The sequence below is a fragment of the Scyliorhinus canicula genome, chromosome 24, assembly GCF_902713615.1.
Source record: "Scyliorhinus canicula chromosome 24, sScyCan1.1, whole genome shotgun sequence".
NCBI classification, from domain to species: domain Eukaryota; kingdom Metazoa; phylum Chordata; class Chondrichthyes; order Carcharhiniformes; family Scyliorhinidae; genus Scyliorhinus; species Scyliorhinus canicula.
The window spans coordinates 19,060,214-19,081,855 of NC_052169.1; the positions used below are offsets into that span (position 1 = coordinate 19,060,214).

The following is a 21,642-nucleotide window of genomic DNA, read 5'->3' on the forward strand; positions in this document are numbered from 1 at the left end:
ATCAATGGTTGACGCCGTTTTAAAGCTACTGTGATTTTCGACGACGTGACCCATGGCCACGTCGGCGGGACTTCGGCCCATTCGGGCCGGAGATTTGTGGAAACAAAAATATAATGAAATCCTGCCGGCGCCAGCTGTTTTCAGAGGCTGCCGGCGGGATTTGCACAGCGCCGGTTTTTGGCCGGTCAGAGAATTAAAAACCCTGCGGGAGCGGGATTAACGCCGCTCTCCAACGTGTGGTCGGAGAATTTCGCCCAAGTTTAGGGAATATTGGGCACTGCTGCCTCACGGATCTAAGGACCTGGGTTCGATCCCGGCCCCGGGTCACTGTCTGTGTGGAATTTGTACATTCTCCCCGTGATTGAGTGGGTCTCACCCCCACAACCCAAAGATGTGTGGGTAGGTAGATTGGCTAAATTGCCCCTTAATTGGGAAAAAAATTGGGTACTCTAAATTTATTTTAAAAAACATTTAGAGAATGTTTTTCTTAAAGATGACAAAATATATAATAAAGATGGCTTGCATTCAGGTAGAGTAGGATTTTAAGCTGCAGATGTGTTTAGATCTGGTATTACAACTTGCATAAAGGAATTAATGAAAATTGTCATGTTACTAAGAAAAAAGTAGACATTTTTCATTTTACTATCCGACAGGATTATGTGATTGCATTAACATTTCCCTTACTGTTTCACTTTTGTTTCAACAGATATCAATGAATGTTTAACAGTACCCCGCCCTTGTACGCCAGGCACCTGTCAAAACCTGGATGGCTCTTACAGATGTATCTGCCCTCCTGGATATGCATTGATTGATGATAGATGTGTTGGTAAGCAGTTTTATTTAACGTTGATCAAGGTAAGGGACAGTGGCGAAGAATTAGGCTATCCTGGACAGATATGGGGTAGGGACAACATTGAGCATAACAAGGGACCAATTGAGACCATCACCATAGAAAGGTGTGCAACTTCTTTAAATCCTTTTCTGAATCTGGAGTAAATCCTTTTCTGAATCTGAAGCTAAGAGGACCAGAAGTCTGCCTCTCAGGATTGTTGCATTGTGTACGAGTATTGCCTGCCCCCTCCTTTCGCACCTTCTCAGCTTCCATTCTGATCATTCAACGCACCCGCTCCCTCCCTGAATGATTGCTTTCCCTTTTCTCCCATTCACATCTTTCCTTCCTCTTACGATCCTAGTTGGTGTTATAACTGGATGGGGAGATCCCAAAATGGAATCCTAGCTCAGGAACTTTTATGATTTTTATAAAACATGGAGGACAGAGTCACAGGGCCACTAATTAGTTTTAATAGCAAAAAAATTTATGAAATGGGAAAAAAATTGATTATGATACAACACTCCTTTAGTCCCCCCTTAGTTTAACTATTATTATTAAAATATGCCTTATCAAAACACCCTTTCGGGTTCCCTATGCCAATCACGATCTTTACACCCTACCATACCCACCACCACACGATCTCTCATCCTGGCCTGAATTTCAAAGGACCAGCCTTGTGGATCCTAGCTTCAGCCTCCTGCCATTGCCTATCCCACATAACAATTGATCAGAATATCAATTTGGCCAGCTATAAGGCAGGAAACAGAAGAAAACAAGATGACAAGGACCTGCCATTATTATCACAGGACTTTCCCGTCCCCAGGTTGTAAGTTTTGAGACTCCCTATGCTGTCCTCGCCTCCCTGTCAATGTTGTGACTAGAGTTCCAGGGCTAGTGTTTTGAACTCACAGACTACTATGTTTTCACAAAACCAAAGATTAATATTGCTCTACTGTATATGATGTTGTCTCATTTCATTCCGCAGATATCGATGAATGCGCATCAGACCCTGGATTTTGCTTGTCTGGTACATGTAGTAATACTGAAGGAAGCTACACATGTATCTGCCCATCAGGATCTGTACTGTCATTAAGTGGAAGAAGATGCATTGGTGAGTCTGGTAACAACCACTCAATTGCTACAGAGTAATCTCAACGCCACAACTAAAAACTTAACAATTTTTTCAACACAAAAGTGCACTATCACAGAATAGTAGGACACATTTGATTTGTCTCGTAGTCCTCAGTTTCCAGTTTTATTACTTTCGTTTTGTTTGGGGGGGGGGGGGGCTTTCCGGTCCTGCCAACAGCAGGAATCAGCGCAGTTAAGTGCACAAAATTGAACTTTTGGCAAAGGTCATCTTTCCGTCAGCCAGAAAGTGGAATTTTCCTCTCCCAACTTTTATGGCGGGTCAAATTTCCCACTGCCCCATGTTTGGGACAGCATTTGCATCACGTGAATGCTCATTAAAAATATAGCTCACCGGAATCATGCTCATACTCCAAATCTAATTTGGAGTATTAGTGAAGGGGCCTCACGGTAGCATGGTGGTTAGCATCAATGCTTCACAGCTCCAGTGGTCCCAGGTTCGATTCCCGGCTGGGTCACTGTCTGTGTGGAGTCTGCACGTCCTCCCCGTGTGTGCGTGGGTTTCCTCCGGGTGCTCCGGTTTCCTCCCACAGTCCAAAGATGTGCGGGTTAGGTGGATTGGCCATGCTAAAATTGCCCGTAGTGTAAGGTTAATGGGGGGATTGTTGGGTTACGGGTATACGGGTTGCGTGGGTTTAGGTGGGGTGATCATTGCTCGGCACAACATTGAGGGCCGAAGGGCCTGTTCTGTGCTGTACTGTTCTATGTTCTATGTTCTAATGGCCTCGCCATTCACGATCGCTTATAAGTGGCACATATCTGGTGAAGTGCACTTCAGTCACGACTTTGGGGTTTATATGTGCAGAATTCACCTTCCTTTCACTGCACTGCTCTGATGGCTGCTCCAACTGTGCCAAGGAAAGACCAGTGGGGGAGGGGAATAGCTGACTAGACAACGGCAAAGGAAGGGGTGGGCAGAGACATATGATTATGGGGGTGGGTGACTGGAGCATGTCAGTCCAGGGATGGGAAGAGCCTGTCTGTGCTGTGTCAGCTGTGTGCAGCATGGTGTGTAGGGAATGGTCAGTCCCTGAAGATATTGGTGGTTGGTGGTCAGCAGTTGGCACAATCACTGATGGGAGGCATCTGCAGGCTGTAATTGGGAACTGGTAAGCAACTGGGGATGATCTGATGGTCTCAAGGGGGTGTCTCGTTAGGTCACCTAGCAAAGATCCTCAAGATGGGGAGGGGCGAGGTCAACATGAGGACATCCCTAGAAAGCGATTTGGGGAGGTCATTGATATTGACTACAATAACAATGGGCTCCAGGGTTAAGGAAGGAGGCAGGAGAGTGATCGGGGAGGGAAACTTCCACATGATGAGCTTCGAGGACGACAGGAGGAACTGGACAGTGGGGGGGGGGGGGGGGGGGGGCTGTTTGGAAGCTGGTCTCAAAACCAGAAAGAGAGCAGCAGCATTGTGACAACTGATGTAATGACGCAGTTGAAAGAAAAACCTTGGAAGAAAATTGGCATAGGAGGGATCTGAAGGCCTGAGGGAGAAGTTGACTGCTGCACTTTTGAGCTGATTGAAGGAAACCTCTGCTAATTACTGGTTCAGGACATGGAGAACAAGACTTACCTGAGACCTGTCAGGAAGACTCAAATATTATTTGAAGGATTTTAACTCCGGGGATGCATTATTGCGCAAATCGAATGATGATTTAAGTATTTATTTTAAATTAATTAACTCGTGCTGAAATGTCACTCAGCAGGGTGCAGTGCTCTAACTGTGAGATGTGGGAGATCCATGACACTTCTAGTGTTCCGGTCGACCACTTCTGCAGGAAGTGTAACCAATGGCAGCTCCTCACAGACTGCGTGGTTTGGTTGGATCAGCAGATGGATGCACTTAGGAGCTTGCGGGTGGGGGGGAAGTGGCATAGATAAGAGTCAGAGAACGTGGTCACTCCCAATGTGCAGGCAGACAGATGGGTGACCACTAGAAAGGGCAGGCAGTCAGTGCAGGAATCCCATGTGTCCCCCTCTCTAACAAGTGTACCGTTTTGGATACTGTTGGGGGATAGCCTATCTGGAGAAAGCAACAGCAGCCAGAACAGTGGCACCACAACATATGTTTTAGGGTACTTTTGGAATTGTGGATCTCTGCAGAATAGCATAATCCTCCACTCATATCTGCAGACAAGAGGTTGTCGATACCTTATTTAGTAAGGCACGTAAGCCATGTTGCCAGAACAGAGGGATTTTCAGTGATCTTCAACTTTCCAAAAGTGTGGGGTGCCATTGACTACACAAATGGCCTTAAGAACTCCTTGGAGCAGCCACTAAGATTTATCAAGAGAAATGGCTTCTTATCACTCAACATGCAGTTGATCTGTGATCACTGAATACATCATGCAGGTTTGCGCAAGGTACCCTGGGAGCTCACGTGACTCTTGCATCTTGAGTCACTCGCAGATGCCATAGATCTTTGAAGGTCCTCAGTGCTAATTTACATAGAATTTACAGTGCAGAAGGAGGCCATTCGGCCCATCGAGTCTGCACCGGCTCCTGGAAAGAGCACCCTACCCAAGGTTAACACCTCCACCCTATCCCCATAACCCAGTAACCCCACCCAACACTAAGGGCAATTTATCATGGCCAATCCACCTAACCTGCACATCTTTGGACTGTGGGAGGAAACCGGAGCACCCGGAGGATGTGCAGACTCCGCACTGACAGTGACCCAAGCCGGAATCGAATCTGGGACCCTGGAGCTGTGAAGCGATTATGCTATCCACAATGCTACCGTGCTGCCCCTTTTTTTCTCTTTTTTAAAACAGAAAAGTAATGCATCTGTGATAAGGGCTACCTGCGAAGCACATGGCTAATGAGGCCCATTAATCGGCCACGGAGTGCTTCAGATTGGAGGCACAATGCAGCTCATTCTGCAACACGCTCCTTCATTGAGCACGTCATTGGCATGTTGAAGATGCATTTCAGATTTAAACAGGAAGAGGAACCTGGGCAGTACATTTATTTTGATCATCTGGACTCTCCCCGCGAGGGAGAGTGGGAGTGCGTTCCGTCTTTGCAGGTCCTTTTTTACTTCCTCCGTCAGACTGGTGAGGTTCCATTTGTGGATCCCTTTCCAGTCATGGGCTATTTGGATCCCCAGGTAGCGGAATTTGTGTTGGGCTTGTTTAAACGGCAGTCCTGTTAGTGCTGCCCCCCTCCCCCTTTTGCGGGTGTGCCCCCCCCCCCCCCCCCCCCCCCCCCTTTGCGGGTGTACTGGGAAGATCTCGCTTTTGCTCATGTTGAGTTTGTAGCCCGAGAAGGCTTCAAACTCTTTCAGGAGCACGATGATCCCGTCCAGGCTGCTCTGTGGGTCCGAAATGTAGAGGAGCAGGTCATCTGCATAGAGTGAGACTCTGTGCTCTCTGCCTCTCCTTCGGATCCCCCTCCAACTTTTTGCTACCCTGAGCGCGATTGCTAGCGGTTCGATCGCTAGGGCGAACAGCAGCAGGGACAGTGGGCATCCTTGTCTGGTGCCCCTGTGCAGTTGGAAGTATTGGGAGTTGGTGTTGTTGGTCCGTACGCTCGCCATGGGAGCGTTGTTTAGGAGCTTTACCCAAGAGGTGAACCCTGTTCCAAGCCCCAAACCGCTCCAGTACCTCTGAGGTATTTCCATTCGACTCTGTCGAAGGCCTTTTCTGCGTCCAGGGAGACGATCACCTCTTGTGTTCTCTCCCCGGAGGGGGTCATTATCACGTTCAGCAGGTGCCTGATGTTCGAGGTAAGCTGTCTTCCTTTGACGAAGCCCGTCTGGTCCTCTGTGACCACCTCAGGTACACAGTCTTCTAGCCTTTTGGCTAGGATTTTGGCGTCTGCATTCAGCAGTGAGATGGGTCTGTATGACCTACATTCCGTTGGGTCTTTGTCTTTCTTAGGTATCAGCGAGATTGAGGCCTGTGCTAGCGTGGGTGGCAGTGTGCCCCTAGCTAGCGAGTCTGTGAACATCTCCCGCAGGTGCGGGGCCAGCGCTGTCACAAATTTTTTGTAGAAGTCCGCCGGGAATCCATCAGGTCCCGGCTTCTTCCCCGTCTGCATGGAACTAATGCTCTCCATGATCTCTCCCAGTGCTAGTGGTGCTTCCAGGCCCCGTTTTCTGCCCTCCCCCCACGACTAGAATGTCCAGTCCATCAAGGAACCATTTCATCCCAGACTCCCCCCTTGGGGGCTCCGAGGTGTACAGCTCTTGGTAGAAGGCCATGAAGGTTTTGTTAACCTTTTCTGGTTCCGTTTCCAACGTGCCTCCGGTACCCCTGATTTGTGCAATTTCTCTGGTGGCTGCCTGCTTTCTCAGCTGGTGTGCCAACAGGCGGCTAGCTTTGTCTCCGTGTTCATACAGGGTCCCCCGCGCGCCTGGCGGAGTTGGTGCACTGCTTTCCTGGTGGAGAGCAGGTCAAAGTTCCTTTGTAGTTCTTTCCTCTCTGCCAGGAGCTCTATGGTCGGGGCCTCGGAGTATTTACAGTCTACCTCCAGTATGGAGTCGACCAGCTGCTGCCTAGCCACCCTTTCCTCCCTATCTCTTTGTGCTTTGAAAGCGATGATTTCCCCTCTTAGTACGGCCTTTAGCGCTACCCAGAACGTGGAGGGAGAGACCTCCCCGTTTTGGTTGTTCTCCGTGTACTCTGCTATGGCCCGCACTATCCTTTCGCTGAAGGCCTTGTCAGCTAGTAAGGCACCGTCCAACCTGCATGTGGGGCGCTGGGCCCTTCCCGTCTATTGCCGCACGTCCATGTAAAGTGGAGCGTGGTGAATGCTAGCTTTTTAGCTCATTTAACTTTCAAAACACTGCTTTTGGTATATGTTGCTTGTCAACAAGTTTTGGCTCTGATTTTGGACGACTGCTGACTTCTTGGCCATTGCAAAAACATAATGGCTGATTTCACTAAACTGCATTCCCAGCTGTGAACGTTGCCCCACTGAAAGTGCTTATTGAAAATGTTTATCTGTTATACCTACTGTTAATTATCTTGTCTCCATATTTAACTAAAGGACAGCTATGTACTATTACAAGCGTTCCTGCCAAATATTAACACACACACAAATTTTGGGGATTTTTTTTAAACAAAACCGATTATGTTTTAATTACTTTAAACATGCAGCACGGTAGCATGGTGGTTAGCATAAATGCTTCACAGCTCCAGGGTCCCAGGTTCGATTCCCGGCTGGGTCACTGTCTGTGCGGAGTCTGCACGTCCTCCCCGTGTGTGCGTGGGTTTCCTCCGGGTGCTCCAGTTTCCTCCCACAGTCCAAAGATGTGCGGGTTAGGTGGAGATTGACCATGCTAAATTGCCCTTAGTGTCCTAAAAAGTAAGGTTGGGGGGGGGGGGGTTGTTAGGTTACGGGTATAGGGTGGATACGTGGGTTTGAGTAGGGTGATCTGCTCGGCACAACATCAAGGGCTGAAGGGCCTATTCTGTGCTGTACTGTTCTATGTTCTAAAGCAGCAGTTTTTTTCAAAGATAAGTTTAGATTTAACTTTATTATGCCGATTCACATAAAAAGATCACTGTTGTCAGTGTCAAATGACTCCGATTGCATGCTTTTCATGGCCTTTGCAAGCTGTACAAACTCCAAGGATCAGAAACCTAAAAAGTGTCTTCTAAAACCAGCATAAATTAATCAGCAAATTGCTGATCTGAACAAGTAAGGCTAAAAGGAACTCAACTCAGAGTGGTACACAGATTGCCACCATATTGTCAGCAGAACTCACCAGAAAAAGCAGATGAAGATGCAAGCCCAATCTGCTCAATTCAGCATTAGTCTCCATATTCAAATTATTCTACCTCTAACAAACTCAAAGCATCTAGAACTACCATACTGTGCTACACTGACCACGTCATAGCGGCAGCTGTCTTTTTAGTTGCAAGTAGCCCAAATGAAGGTGGAAACAAAAGTTTGCCTTCATAGCTTTCACAAGTGAAGTTCTTCTGCATGCGAATGAGCAAAGAATGGGAAACATTACAAAACTTTGACAAATATACAAGCCTGTAGATGTTAGATATTGTGAATGCTGCAAACAGTACTAAAATAGGTTAGACCTTTATATTTATAATTCTAATTTCAAAATAAATATTACTTTAAAATATTTTCCACTTTATCAAATTTAGGTTAAAACATTGTGTTCAAAGAATTGTCTTCATTGATTTTACGACAATGAATGTTGCATGCTTTTGTAAGAGGTATTACGGAACTAACTTATTTTATGCTAATACTTGTACTCTGTCATTTTTAGATATCAGGGAGAGCTTTTGCTTTTCTAAATTTGAAAATGGTGTGTGCTCTGCACCCAAGCACCAGAACATCACAAAAGCAACATGTTGTTGCAGTTTAATGCCTGGAGAAGGATGGGGCGTCCCGTGTGAGATCTGTCCCAAACATCCAGAGGGTAAGCCAAATCATAGTGCATTGACCCAAAGCAAGGTAATAAAAGTGCACACAACCCCCTCGGATGAAGTTTTGAGCATACATATTAATATTCTGAATAATGTATCACCATTTATTTCTTCTATATCAGTACACAACTTTAAATCTATTAGTTTTGTATTGATATTGGGTAAATAATGGAATCAGTTATCAAGAGTAAATTTGCGGTTTATCTGTGCAATAATAATCTAAAAGTCAATTATGAACAGACTGTATGACAACCAAATAAACAAAACCACCATAAATTCAGAAAACCTACTTAACCAACCCCTAATTTTCATGAGATAGTTGCATCCTAAAGTGGACTGTTGAAAATTCAACACCACAGTGGACGTAGACTTTCTCAAAATTGATAAGAAAATAGCTGGAAGGATAAAAAGCAACAAAATGACTTACTGATTCATGTCAGGATAAAGAGAGTGCTGGGAGGATAGTCTTCGAATACATATTGTGACCTCTATAGTTGCTAATCTGCATTCAAGATTTAAGCTCAATGCAAACTGCTTAAATATACAGACATTACCAAACTAGCAAATGTTGAATTGGAGACAGATCAGGAGCTAGAATATGAGCCTAACAAAATATTTAAATAGTTTAAAGATTGGTAGGTGATAATATGGTAGACAAGTATGATTTTCTGTAAATAGGAAATACGTAGTGACATAAGTACTCCATTAACGTGAAAGATGAGGTTGAAAGAGACTAGGGGCAGGATTTTCCAGTCCGCCAGCTGCATTCCCTACACGGCACGCCCCTGCTGGCAGTGGGCTTCTTCGTTCCCGCAGCCGGTCAATGGGGTTTCCCACTGTGGGCACCACATGCCATCGGGAAACCCGCAGGCGTGGGTGCGCAGCCAGTGGACCAGAGGATCCTGCCAACGGATGTACTTTTGAACATAGCAGAACAAAGAAAATAAAGTACTGAACTGTCAAAATTGCAGAATGCAGATATAAAGAGGCTATGTTCGAAATATATGTTATGAGCAGATCAAACTTTAAACCCTAGTCACCAAAACACAAGGATACTTTCCAACTTTCTACGTCCACTGTGGTTTTGGATTTTCCACATTCCACTTTAGGATGCAACTACCTCAAGAAAATTAGAGGTTGGTTAGGTTGGTCTTCTGAATTTATGGTGGTTTCTGTTTACTTGGTTGTCATACAGTCTGTTCATAATTGATTTTCAGGTTATTATTGCACAGATAAACAGCATTAAGTATCCTTGTGCATTAAGTTATCTTTAATATAAATGGACTTGATTATGGAGAAAGAACTGTATCAATGAGCTGAGCTGGGCAAGGAATTTGTCAAACGCAAATATAGGGCGAAATTCAATGGAAGCATTTCGAAGTTCATTTGTGTCAGGTTTTTCAGGGAGTTTCCCGCTGGCAAGTTCCCCACCACTATCCAATGACGCTTGGTCACTTTTTTGGGGCTCTGGGGAGGTTCTCTGGGGTGATTTAGGGTGGGGTACAATCCAACGACCACGCTGCACCAGAAAAGCAGCTCGCCGCCGCGGCCCAATGTAAGCCGGGAGACACTGCTCCTGAGATTTATGTGGTTCGCCACACCTGGCAAGATCCATCGCATTGGATCTCGCGAGACCTTGAGATGTGAATCCAGTCCATTGTGTGCGGGATCCCCACAAATGGGGATCCGACAGAATGGCACTCATGGGGGTCTTCCATGGGATCGGAGGGCCCCAGCTGCATATCCTTTGCACAAGGTGGAGACTTGGCAATGCTAATGCCAGCTTGGCACCCTGGTAGTACCAGCTTGGCACCCTGGCAGTGCATGTGTGCCACTTGGGTGCCAGCCTGGCATTGCTAAGGTGCCCATGTGGCATTTTTGTGCAATCGGGCCAGGGTTGTCCTGCATGGATGTTCAGGGGGTCCGGGGCCTCTGATAATGCGTGGGGACTGGGGGTGGGGAGAAGATCGCTTTGGGGCCTCTGGAGATCAGAAGACGTTTTAAAAATGGAACCTTTATCTCTCGCTACACTGGGGCGTTCCGGTGAGTGGAGCTCCCTACTGTATAGAACAGTGCAATGTGCAGCCTGAATTAGTGTTCCCCGTTCTAACCCCTGATACAACGCAAATCGCATTGAATAGCCATGTGTTTCTTGGCACTGTGAGTACCGGAAACACCCGGCTAAACGCGCTCTCTTGGGGACTTTGTTCCCTTTTGGGAGAATCACACCCTTAGAATTTTGTTCAACGCGGGGAGCTGAACTCCGAGATTTGGCTGCCATTTTAAAAGGGTGCTCTGATCTCTGAGTGAGCATGTGGGTCCCTGAAATCCCCACCCATGGAAAATGTCACACACCCCCACCACGGACATATGCTCTATTCCACATATGCCTCCCCAAGTGAGGACACCCCGCTATGGAGTTCCTGGGAGCCACCCCTCTTCAGGCCCCTTTACAACACCCCAGTCCCCTTCTCAGGACACCCCACTCGCCACCCCCCAACCTCCCAGAGGCCCCTACTACCTGCCCTGCACCCCCTCCCCTTCATGCCCTCCTCCACCCTCCTTTCATGGGCATGGCTTCCCTAGGGCCTGATCCTTGGCAGTGCCACCTGGACACCCTTGTGCTGGCACCCGGGCAGTCTCCAGCCAGCTTGGCAGTGTCTCCTGGGCACCTTGGCCATGCCAGCATGGCAGTGCCACGGTGCCAGCTGTGCAGTGTCAAGATGTTCACGTTCCGGGGAGGGACCCTGATCACCCAGGAGCCTCCAGTAGCCCGGGAAACCCCCGGGTGCCGTTCTGCCTGGTCCAAGTTCTTGTGGACCAGTCTGATTGACGCCAGCTGCAGGTTCCCCAGGAGGCTGGTGGATTGAGGGAGGCTGGTAAATCCCAGGTAGGTAGGCCTTAAGTAGATTTAAGACCGACTTTAGCGAGCGCCGCTTGGTCCTGCCCCTTGTGGGCGGTGTAGTGATCTCTGTATGTGCATTTACATTAGGGGTTAATGTGTAATCTATAGAATCAGATGATCACTAGAGGACAGCACCAACAGGGGTATAAAGTCAGACTCATTCTGTTTCCCGCTCTCTCTTTTTGGGTGTACTGTGACCAGGACAGGAGTATAGATTAGCTCAGAATGTTATTATAGTTAAACATAGTTACTGCATTTAGATCTTGTTAACCTTACTACTAGTATTAATATTAAAGTAAATAACAAACAAAATTATAGTTTTAGTTACTCAATAAATCGTTTTTTACTACTGGACAACTTCGAGCCTTTTTCATCAAGATTCAGAAAACCTCATGAACAGCAGGATTGCGTAACATATATTACATTCAGTAGTACAACATAACATACTACAGAAGTGTAATAAAACAGGCAGAATTCAGATTCCGCACCTACCGGGACTTGGGTGTATCCCGGGATTCACCGGCTGCGTTGTGCTCTTGCTCGAGTGCAACACAGCCACTGGATCACACCCATAGTTCCTTGCATCAATTTCTGTGATTTTGTCAAGTGGCTCCAATGGTCGTAGGCAAACCTCAATGTATCAGCAATTCCTCGTAAGCTGTCATGTTTAAGATTTTAAAGGTAATTTTTTTAAAATGTCTTCTGTTTTGTACTCACTAGCTCATCATACCGATCCATTGGCAAGATTTCATGAGTATGACTGTCAGGCTGTTCCTTGACTACTCTGCATGATTGGTCTCCCAATTCTGGCTCTAACCACTTTGTAGGGTCAATATAGTGGTTTCCAGTGCCTACATCGATGCTGGGTGGTCCAGCTGGTGCCATTCCCTTTAGACTACAACTGAGTGGCTTTCAAGACCATTTCAGAGGATATTTAAGAGTCAGCTACTGCAGGTCTGGAGTCACATGTAGACCAGACCAGCAGAATTTTCTTCCCTACAGGGTTGTCGTGAACCAGATTCATTTTTAACGGCAATTACTTTCAATTCAAATTTTTTTATTGAATTCAAATTTTCACTATCTGCCAAGGTGGGATTTGAACCTGGATCCTCAGGGCATTATCCCGGTTTCTAGTTTATTAATCCAGTGAGAATACCCCTAAACCACCTCCCCATGAATACCACTGATATGGATATTCGTCACACAAAGCTGTACTGTGGGTTTAAGAGAAAGTCACTGCTGTTTCATGTGCAAAGAGAGGCCTCTCCTTGCACTTGCTCCAAAACAGCATTAATCAGCTCTAAAATTGCCAATCGGGTCACATGACATTCTACAGGCCCAAGGAGGGATGACACATGCAATATGTTAACAATGGTATGGTCCAAGTATTACGGTAACAATTGAAAAAGTAGCCTGCACATGTATGATTTGTCAGAGGAATAATCGGGGCAAAACACCCGCTGTCTTTGATTATCCATTTTGGTAGGAATAACAGCAAACGGGATTATTATTTAAACGATAAAATATTAAAGCATGCCGCTGTTCAGAGAGACTTGGGTGTGCTAGTGCATGAGTCACAGAAGGTTGGTTTACAAGTGCAACAGGTGATTAAGAAGGCAAATGGAATTTTGTCCTTCATTGCTAGAGGGATGGAGTTTAAGACTAGGGAGGTTATGTTGCAATTGTATAAGGTGTTAGTGCGGCCACACCTGGAGTATTGTGTTCAGTTTTGGTCTCCTTACTTGAGAAAGGACGTACTGGCGCTGGAGGGTGTGCAGAGGAGATTCACTAGGTTAATCCCAGAGCTGAAGGGATTGGATTATGAGGAGAGGTTGAGTAGACTGGGACTGTACTCGTTGGAATTTAGAAGGATGAGGGGGGATCTTATAGAAACATTTAAAATTATGAAGGGAATAGATAGGATAGATGCGGGCAGGTTGTTTCCACTGGCGGGTGAAAGCAGAACTAGGGGACATAGCCTCAAAATAAGGGGAAGTAGATTTAGGACTGAGTTTAGGAGGAACTTCTTCACCCAAAGGGTTGTGAATCTATGGAATTCCTTGCCCAGTGAAGCAGTTGAGGCTCCTTCATTACATGTTTTTAAGGTAAAGATAGATAGTTTTTTGAAGAATAAAGGGATTAAGGGTTATGGTGTTCGGGCCGGAAAGTGGAGCTGAGTCCACAAAAGATCAGCCATGATCTAATTGAATGGCGGAGCAGGCTCGAGGGGCCAGATGGCCTACTCCTGCTCCTAGTTCTTATGTTCTTATGTTCTTATCTCCCACAGCCCGAAATGCCTTTTGAAAATTTGCAGATAGATTTTGGACACGTGGTGATGGCTAAATTATTTAAATACATGCTGGTGATAGTGGACATGTTTTCCCGATGGGTAGAGGCTTTTCCGACCAAAAGAGACGATGCTAGAACAGTGTTAAAGGAAATAATACCTAGGTTTGGGATACAAATGGGTATTAACAGTAACAGGGGAACTCATTTCACTAGCAAATTGACCAAAGCCCTAACAGAAACCATGGGATTTGATTGGAAATTGCGTGTATCATATCAGCCACAATCCTCAGGAATGGTGGAACGGACGGATGGAATAATTAAAACTGCAGTTACAAAAGTGTGTCAACAAAATGGGCTGCTATGCCAGATGCCATACCCATAGTAATGTATGCCCTGAGAAATCAGTGTAATACGGGTTTAACCCCGCATGAGATATTAATGGAACGTCCCATGACAACTGGAACTAAACCCCCAATGACCCCAACGGTAGTAGCCTTATGATAGCATCAGATGACAAAAACAAAAGGATCTTGAATTTTCCAAAATTGTCTGGAATGTACCTGAAATGTCTTGACAAATGAATATTTCTATTGTGTCGAATCAAATCAGTATTTCATATCTGGAACACCTTTGCTTGGGTTTTCCATTTTGGTTTCCTTTACACAATTATATGAATAATCTAGGGCGCAATTCTCCGCAAATCCGGCATGCCGTGAAGGCTGGCGTGAAACTGGCCGTGTTTCACGCCAGCCTCGGAGCTCCGTCCTGGGACCCGATTCTCCCCCCCGGGCGGGGCTAGTATCGGGGCCGGGGGTAATCACGGCGACGCGGAGTTAGCAAACGTCGCTAACTCCGCCCGCCAAGAGTCACGGCGGCTGACGCGAACGGTGACGTCAGCCGCGCATGCGCGGGTCGTCATGTCCCTCAGCCACACCGCGGACTGATCCTGCGGGGCGGCGAAAGAACAAATAGTGCGCGGGTATCGGACCCGCTGTCCGTGATCGATGCCCACTGATCGCAGGCCCATGCCACCCTTGGCACGGCCGTGGTGCGGCCGTGCCAATCGGTGCCATGGTTGTCCGGGACGGGCACTTTGCGGCCGTTTTCACGAACGCTGAAAGCAGGTGTGAACGCGGCCGTGAAAACGGCCGTAAACTCCGCGGTATTCGGTCCACCGGCCTGCGGAGAATCGCTGTTCACCGTAAAAAACCGAGAGGCCGGGGGGGGGGGAGAATAGCGGGAGGCCGCGAAAATTCTCGGGAAGGCCCTCCCGCTATTCTCCGACCCGTCGTGGGCAGCGGAGAATCTCGCCCCTAATATCTACTGTAATTGGAAATGAATTTATCAGCAATGAAACAAAACAAATAATATGCTATATAATGCCCTTCCAATTTATTTTGAACAGTACGATAAGCTATAAATTGTTCACAAATCCATTTGTAAACTGAGTTTGTTTGGTCTTTTTTAAATTGCATTCTAGATGCATTTGGAAAACTGTGCCCTAGTGGCCTAGTTGGAACTCGCATTGACGTGGATGGTTCGCATGTAGGTAAGACCTGATTTGATCTTTTTATATACTCCGATCAAAATAATTATCAGAGTGCCAGCAATTGACAAGTAATAAACTAAATTATTGGAGGCAGTGCGTTAAACATGAAATTGCTTAATTCTCAATTATAACTACTCACTCTTTTGGTTGTTAACCTGACTGAAAAAATAAATTATTGTTCTGAGAGAATTTTCTATAACCGAATGAATGGTGCATAAAACAGAATTGAGGGATTTTTGTGTATGCTGAGATTCTCCTGAATCAGTGTAAAATGTTTCAAGTGGCTGAACGATAGTAGACTATACCTCTTAAATTGCCATTGTAAATGGAGTGTTAATTACACTATTAGGAGAAGGTTAATCTATCAGTTACATAGAAAGTGAATTTTAACTAGACTTTATGCAAGATTGCTATAAGCAGATTTCACTGTTTTATGAGCTGTGTAATACAAGGCTTTACTTTTTAGTTACAGAATTGTTTTAAATGAGAACCAGTTATAACTGCCATGATTATATTTCCAATAATACTCCCACATTTCTTTTGATGAAAGATCTGGATGAATGTGCTCTAGAACCAGGAATGTGTAAAAATGGACAGTGCATCAACACTGATGGTTCTTTCCGCTGCGAATGCCCATTCGGCTTCAGTATTGATTACAGTGGAATCAAATGTGTAGGTAAGTTCTCTTGCAACACAAAAGCAAATGGCACAATCAATATTATTTAATCTGTGACTTAGTACTGGAAAGAGGTCATTCCAACCTTGTCTAGAATTTGAGGTAAGAGGACTAATTACTCTTCCATCCAGCATCATTCACATTAGCAACTGTTTGTGCTATATAAATAACAATTTGAATCTCACTGGAGGGAGACTGAAAACACATACACTAATGTTCAGCAATTTTAATACAGTGGTGCTTTGAATTCCTGGGACCAGACACTTCTTGTATCTACCTCTCTTTCATCCACCACCCTCCCCCACAAACACGCATATTTTTATACTGTCTTACTGATAAAAGGTCAGAACTGGCAATGTGAAGTCACGTGCCTGGAATCCGAACAGTTGTGCCATCTTTGACTACAATATACAGTGCGCCTGAGGCAGGTGTGTTGATTTAGAACATAGAACATTACAGCGCAGTACAGGCCCTTCGGCCATCGATGTTGCGCCGTCCTGTGAAACCCCTCTAAAGTCCCTCTACACTATTCCCTTATCGTCCATATGCCTATCCAATGACCATCTGAATGCGTTTAGTGTTGGGGAGTCCACTACTGTTGCAGGCAGGGCATTCCATGCCCTTACTACGTTCTGAGTAAAGAACCTACCTCTGACATCTGTCCTATATCTATCTCCCCTCAATTTAAAGCTATGTCCCCTCGTGCTGGACATCACCATCCGAGGAAAAAGGCTCTCAATGCCCACCCTAACTAATCCTCTGATCATCTTGTATGCCTTAATTAAGTCACCTCTTGACCTTCACTCTAACGAAAACAGCCTCAAGTCCTTCAGCCTTTCCTCATATGATCTTCCCTCCATACCAGGCAACATCCTTGTAAATCTCCTCTGTACCCTTTCCAATGCTTCCACATCCTTCCTATAATGTGGCGACCAGAAATGCACGCAATACTCCAAATGCGGCCGCACCAGAGTTTTGTACAACTGCAACATGACCTCATGGCTCCGAAGCTCAATTCCTCTACCAATAAAAGCTAACACACCGTACGTCTTCTTAACAACCCTCTCAACCTGGGTGGCAACTTTCATGGTACTATGGACATGAACACCGAGATCTCTCTGCTCGTCCACACTACCAAGAATCTTACCATTAGCCCAGTACTCTGTCTTCCTGTTATTCCTTCCAAAATGAATCACTTCACTGCATTAAACTCCATTTGCCACCTGACAGCCCAGCTCTGCAGCTTATCTATGTCCCTCTGTAACTTGTAACATCCTTCTACACTGTCCACAACTCCAGCGACTTTAGTGTCATCTGCAAATGTACTCACCCATCCTTCTACGCCCTCCTCCAGGTCATTTATAAAAATGACAACCAGCAGCGGCCCCAAAACAGATCCTTGTGGTACACCACTAATAACTGGACACCACTCAGAACATTTCCCATCAACCACCACCCTTTGTCTTCTGTCAGCTAGCCAATTTCTGATCCAAACTGCTAAATCACCCTGAATCCCATGCATCTGTATTTTCTGCAATAGCCTACAGTGGGGAACCTTATCAAACGCTTTACTGAAATCCATATACACCACATCAACTGCTTTACCCTCATCCACCTGTTTGGTCACCTTTTCGAAGAACTCAGTGAGGTTTGTGAGGCACGACCTACCCTTCACAAAACCATGTTGACTATCTCTAATCAAATTATTCCTTTCCAGATGATTATACATCCTATCTCTTATAAACCTTTCCAAGACTTTTCCCACAACAGAAGTAAGGCTCACTGGTCTATAGTTACCGGGGTTATCTCTACTCCCCTTCTTGAACAAGGGGACAACATTTGCTATCCTCCAGTCTTCTGGCACTATTCCTGTAGACAAAGATGACTTAAAGACTGACAGAAAAGTAAATCAGAATGCTAGTTTCATCCGAAGGGCCATGGTTTCCATGATCTTCCTTTATCCAAAGAAGGAGTAATCTGCTTCATAAAAATTCCTGGCCTGCTATTGAAAAACACACAAAATAGCATGGGTACTCACCCTATTAAGCATTGAACCCCTTCCCTTGAATTCAGGGATTATTTCGAATTGGAGCAGACTGGTGAGTGTAAATTCCAATCCACTGTAATTTTCCAATGTAATGGGGCTCCTGAAATTTCAAGCTGTCAGTTCACTTTTATTGTTTTATTTTGCATACAACAGACACAGATGAATGTTCTGTTGGTAATCCCTGCGGCAATGGCACATGTACTAATGTGTTTGGAGGATTTGAGTGTGCGTGCGAAGAAGGCTTTGAACCAGGACCAATGATTACTTGTGAAGGTAAGCTTTTTTCTTCCTCATTACTCACATGGAGAATATGATAAAAATTATGATTTTCAATTTATGTAATGAGTAAATCCACTTGTGGCAATGAGCCACACTGTCCAGGGAGGTCCTGAGTTCATCCTTAATCTGACTTACCCAAATTAATGTAAACCATGACAGTGGGTTTCCTCCAGGTGCTCCGGTTTCCTCCCACAAGTCCCAAAAGACGAATAAAGATTATTAGTAGAAGTACTGAAGTAGGCATTTGGAGAGGGGGAGCAGAAGAATGAGTCAGGGTTATAACATTTGAGTGGGTGAGGGACAGAGAGTGGGTGAGGGACAGAGAGTGGGTCAGAGACAGAGAGTGGGTCAGAGACAGAGAGTGGGTGAGGGACAGAGAGTGGGTGAGGGACAGAGAGTGGGTGAGGGACAGAGAGTGGGTGAGGGACAGAGAGTGGGTCAGAGACAGAGAGTGGGTCAGAGACAGAGAGTGGGTGAGGGACAGAGAGTGGGTGAGGGACAGAGACAGAGAGTGGGCATGGGGCAGAGAGTGGGCATGGGGCAGAGAGTGGGTATGGGGCAGAGAGTCAGTCAGAGACAGAGAGTGGGTGAGGGACAGAGAGTGGGTGAGGGACAGAGAGTGGGTGAGGGACAGAGAGTGGGTGTGGGGCAGAGAGTGGGTCAGGGACAGAGACAGAGAGTGGGTCAGAGACAGAGAGTGGGTGAGGGACAGAGAGTGGGACAGGGACAGAGAGTGGGACAGAGACAGAGAGTGGGTGAGGGACAGAGTGGGTGAGGGACAGAGAGTGGGTGAGGGACAGAGACAGAGAGTGGGTGAGGGACAGAGAGTGGGTGAGGGACAGAGATTGGGTGAGGGACAGAAACAGAGAGTGGGTGAGGGTCAGAGACAGAGAGTGGGTGAGGGACAGAGACAGAGAGTGGGTGAGGGACAGAGACAGAGAGTGGGTGTGGGACAGAGAGTGGGTGAGGGACAGAGAGTGGGTGAGGGACAGAGACAGAGAGTGGGTGTGGGACAGAGAGTGGGTGAGGGATAGAGAGTGGGTGAGGGACAGAGTGGGTCAGAGACAGAGACAGAGAGTGGGTGAGGGACAGAGAGTGGGTGAGGGACAGAGACAGAGAGTGGGTCAGAGACGGAGAGTGGGTGAGGGACAGAGACAGAGAGTGGGTCAGAGACAGAGAGTGTGGGTCAGAGACAGAGATTGGGTCAGAGACAGAGAGTGGGTGAGGGACAGAGACAGAGAGTGGGTGAGGGTCAGAGACAGAGAGTGGGTGAGGGACAGAGTGGGTGAGGGACAGAGACAGAGTGGGTGAGGGACAGAGAGTGGGTGAGGGACAGAGACAGAGAGTGGGTGAGGGACAGAGACAGAAAGTGGGTGAGGGACAGAGACAGAGAGTGGGTGAGGGTCAGAGACAGAGAGTGGGTGAGGGACAGAGACAGAGTGTGGGTGAGGGACAGAGACAGAGAGTGGGTGTGGGACAGAGAGTGGGTGAGGGTCAGAGACAGAGAGTGGGTGAGGGACAGAGAGTGGGTGAGGGACAGAGTGGGTATGGGACAGAGAGTGGGTATGGGACAGAGACAGAGAGTGGGTGAGGGACAGAGTGGGTGAGGGACAGAGAGTGGGTGAGGGACAGAGAGTGGGTGAGGGACAGAGAGTGGGTGAGGGACAGAGAGTGGGTGTGGGACAGAGAGTGGGTGAGGGACAGAGACAGAGAGTGGGTGTGGGACAGAGAGTGGGTGAGGGACAGAGGCAGAGAGTGGGTGAGGGTCAGAGACAGAGAGTGGGTGAGGGACAGAGAGTGGGTGAGGGACAGAGAGTGGGTGAGGGACAGAGACAGAGAGTGGGTGAGGGACAGAGACAGAGAGTGGGTGAATGACAGAGACAGAGAGTGGGTGAATGACAGAGACAGAGAGTGGGTGAGGGACAGAGAGTGGGTAAGGGACAGAGACAGAGTGGGTGAGGGTCAGAGACAGAGAGTGGGTGAGGGTCAGAGACAGAGAGTGGGTGAGGGACAGAGAGTGGGTCAGAGACAGAGAGTGGGTGAGTGACAGAGACAGAGAATGGGTGAGGGACAGAGACAGAGAATGGGTGAGGGACAGAGACAGAGAGTGGGTGAGAGACAGAGAGTGGGTGAGGGTCAGAGACAGAGAGTGGATGTGGGACAGAGACAGAGAGTGGGTGTGGGACAGAGACAGAGAGTGGGTGAGGGACAGAGAGCGGGTGTGGGACAGAGAGTGGGTGAGTGACAGAGACAGAGAGTGGGTGAGGGACAGAGAGTGGGTGTGGGACAGAGACAGTGAGTGGGTGAGGGACAGAGAGTGGGTGTGGGACAGAGACAGAGAGTGGGACAGAGACAGAGAGTGGATGAGGGACAGAGAGTGGGTGTGGGACAGAGAGTGGGTGAGGGACGGAGACAGAGAGTGGGTGAGGGACAGAGACAGAGAGTGGGTGAGGGACAGAGACAGAGAGTGGGTGAGGGACAGAGAGTGGGTGTGGGACAGAGTGTGGATGTGGGACAGAGACAGAGAGTGGGTGAGGGACAGAGACAGAGAGTGGGTGAGGGACAGCGAGTGGGTGTGGGGATGGGTGAGGGACAGAGAGTGGAGTGGGGATGGGTGAGGGACAGAATGGAGTGGGGATGGGTGAGGGACAGAGAGTGGAGTGGGGGTGGGTGAGGGACAGAGAGTGGAGTGGGGATGGGTGAGGGACAGAGAGTGGAGTGGGGATGGGTGAGGGACAGAGTGGAGTGGGGATGGGTGAGGGACAGAATGGAGTGGGGATGGGTGAGGGACAGAGAGTGGAGTGGGGGTGGGTGAGGGACAGAGAGTGGAGTGGGGATGGGTGAGGGACAGAATGGAGTGGGGATGGGTGAGGGACAGAGAGTGGAGTGGGGGTGGGTGAGGGACAGAGAGTGGAGTGGGGATGGATGAGGGACAGAGAGTGGAGTGGGGATGGGTGAGGGACAGAGTGGAGTGGGGATGGGTGAGGGACAGAGAGTGGAGTGGGGATGGGTGAGGGACAGAGAGTGGAGTGGGGATGGGTGAGGGACAGAGAGTGGAGTGGGGTGGGTGAGGGACAGAGAGTGGGGATGGGTGAGGGACAGAGAGTGGGTGAGGGACAGAGACAGAGAGTGGGTGAGGGACAGAGACAGAGAGTGGGTGAGGGACAGCGAGTGGGTGTGGGACAGAGTGTGGATGTGGGACAGAGACAGAGAGTGGGTGAGGGACAGAGACAGAGAGTGGGTGAGGGACAGAGACAGAGAGTGGGTGAGGGACAGAGACAGAGAGTGGTGAGGGACAGAGACAGAGAGTGGTGAGGGACAGAGACAGAGAGTGGGTGAGGGACAGAGACAGAGAGTGGGTGAGGGACAGAGACAGAGAGTGGGTGAGGGACAGAGACAGAGAGTGGGTGAGGGACAGAGACAGAGAGTGGGTGAGGGACAGAGAGTGGGTGTGGGACAGAGAGTGGGTGAGGGACAGAGGCTGAGAGTGGGTGTGGGACAGAGAGTGGGTGA

General features: G+C 47.7%; 1 protein-coding gene across 2 annotated transcripts in view; it reads left to right on the forward strand.

Annotated features, from left to right (window-relative positions):
• Positions 1 to 21,642, forward strand: part of LOC119956802 (fibrillin-1-like) — a 622,562-nt gene that overhangs the window by 513,382 nt on the left and 87,538 nt on the right. For both annotated transcript variants that reach the window (XM_038784238.1, XM_038784237.1), the window contains exons 48-53: positions 707 to 826; positions 1,818 to 1,943; positions 8,225 to 8,377; positions 15,059 to 15,127; positions 15,678 to 15,803; positions 18,004 to 18,123. In XM_038784238.1, the coding sequence (XP_038640166.1) occupies positions 707 to 826; positions 1,818 to 1,943; positions 8,225 to 8,377; positions 15,059 to 15,127; positions 15,678 to 15,803; positions 18,004 to 18,123 (714 nt within the window). The remainder of the gene's footprint in view (positions 1 to 706; positions 827 to 1,817; positions 1,944 to 8,224; positions 8,378 to 15,058; positions 15,128 to 15,677; positions 15,804 to 18,003; positions 18,124 to 21,642) is intronic.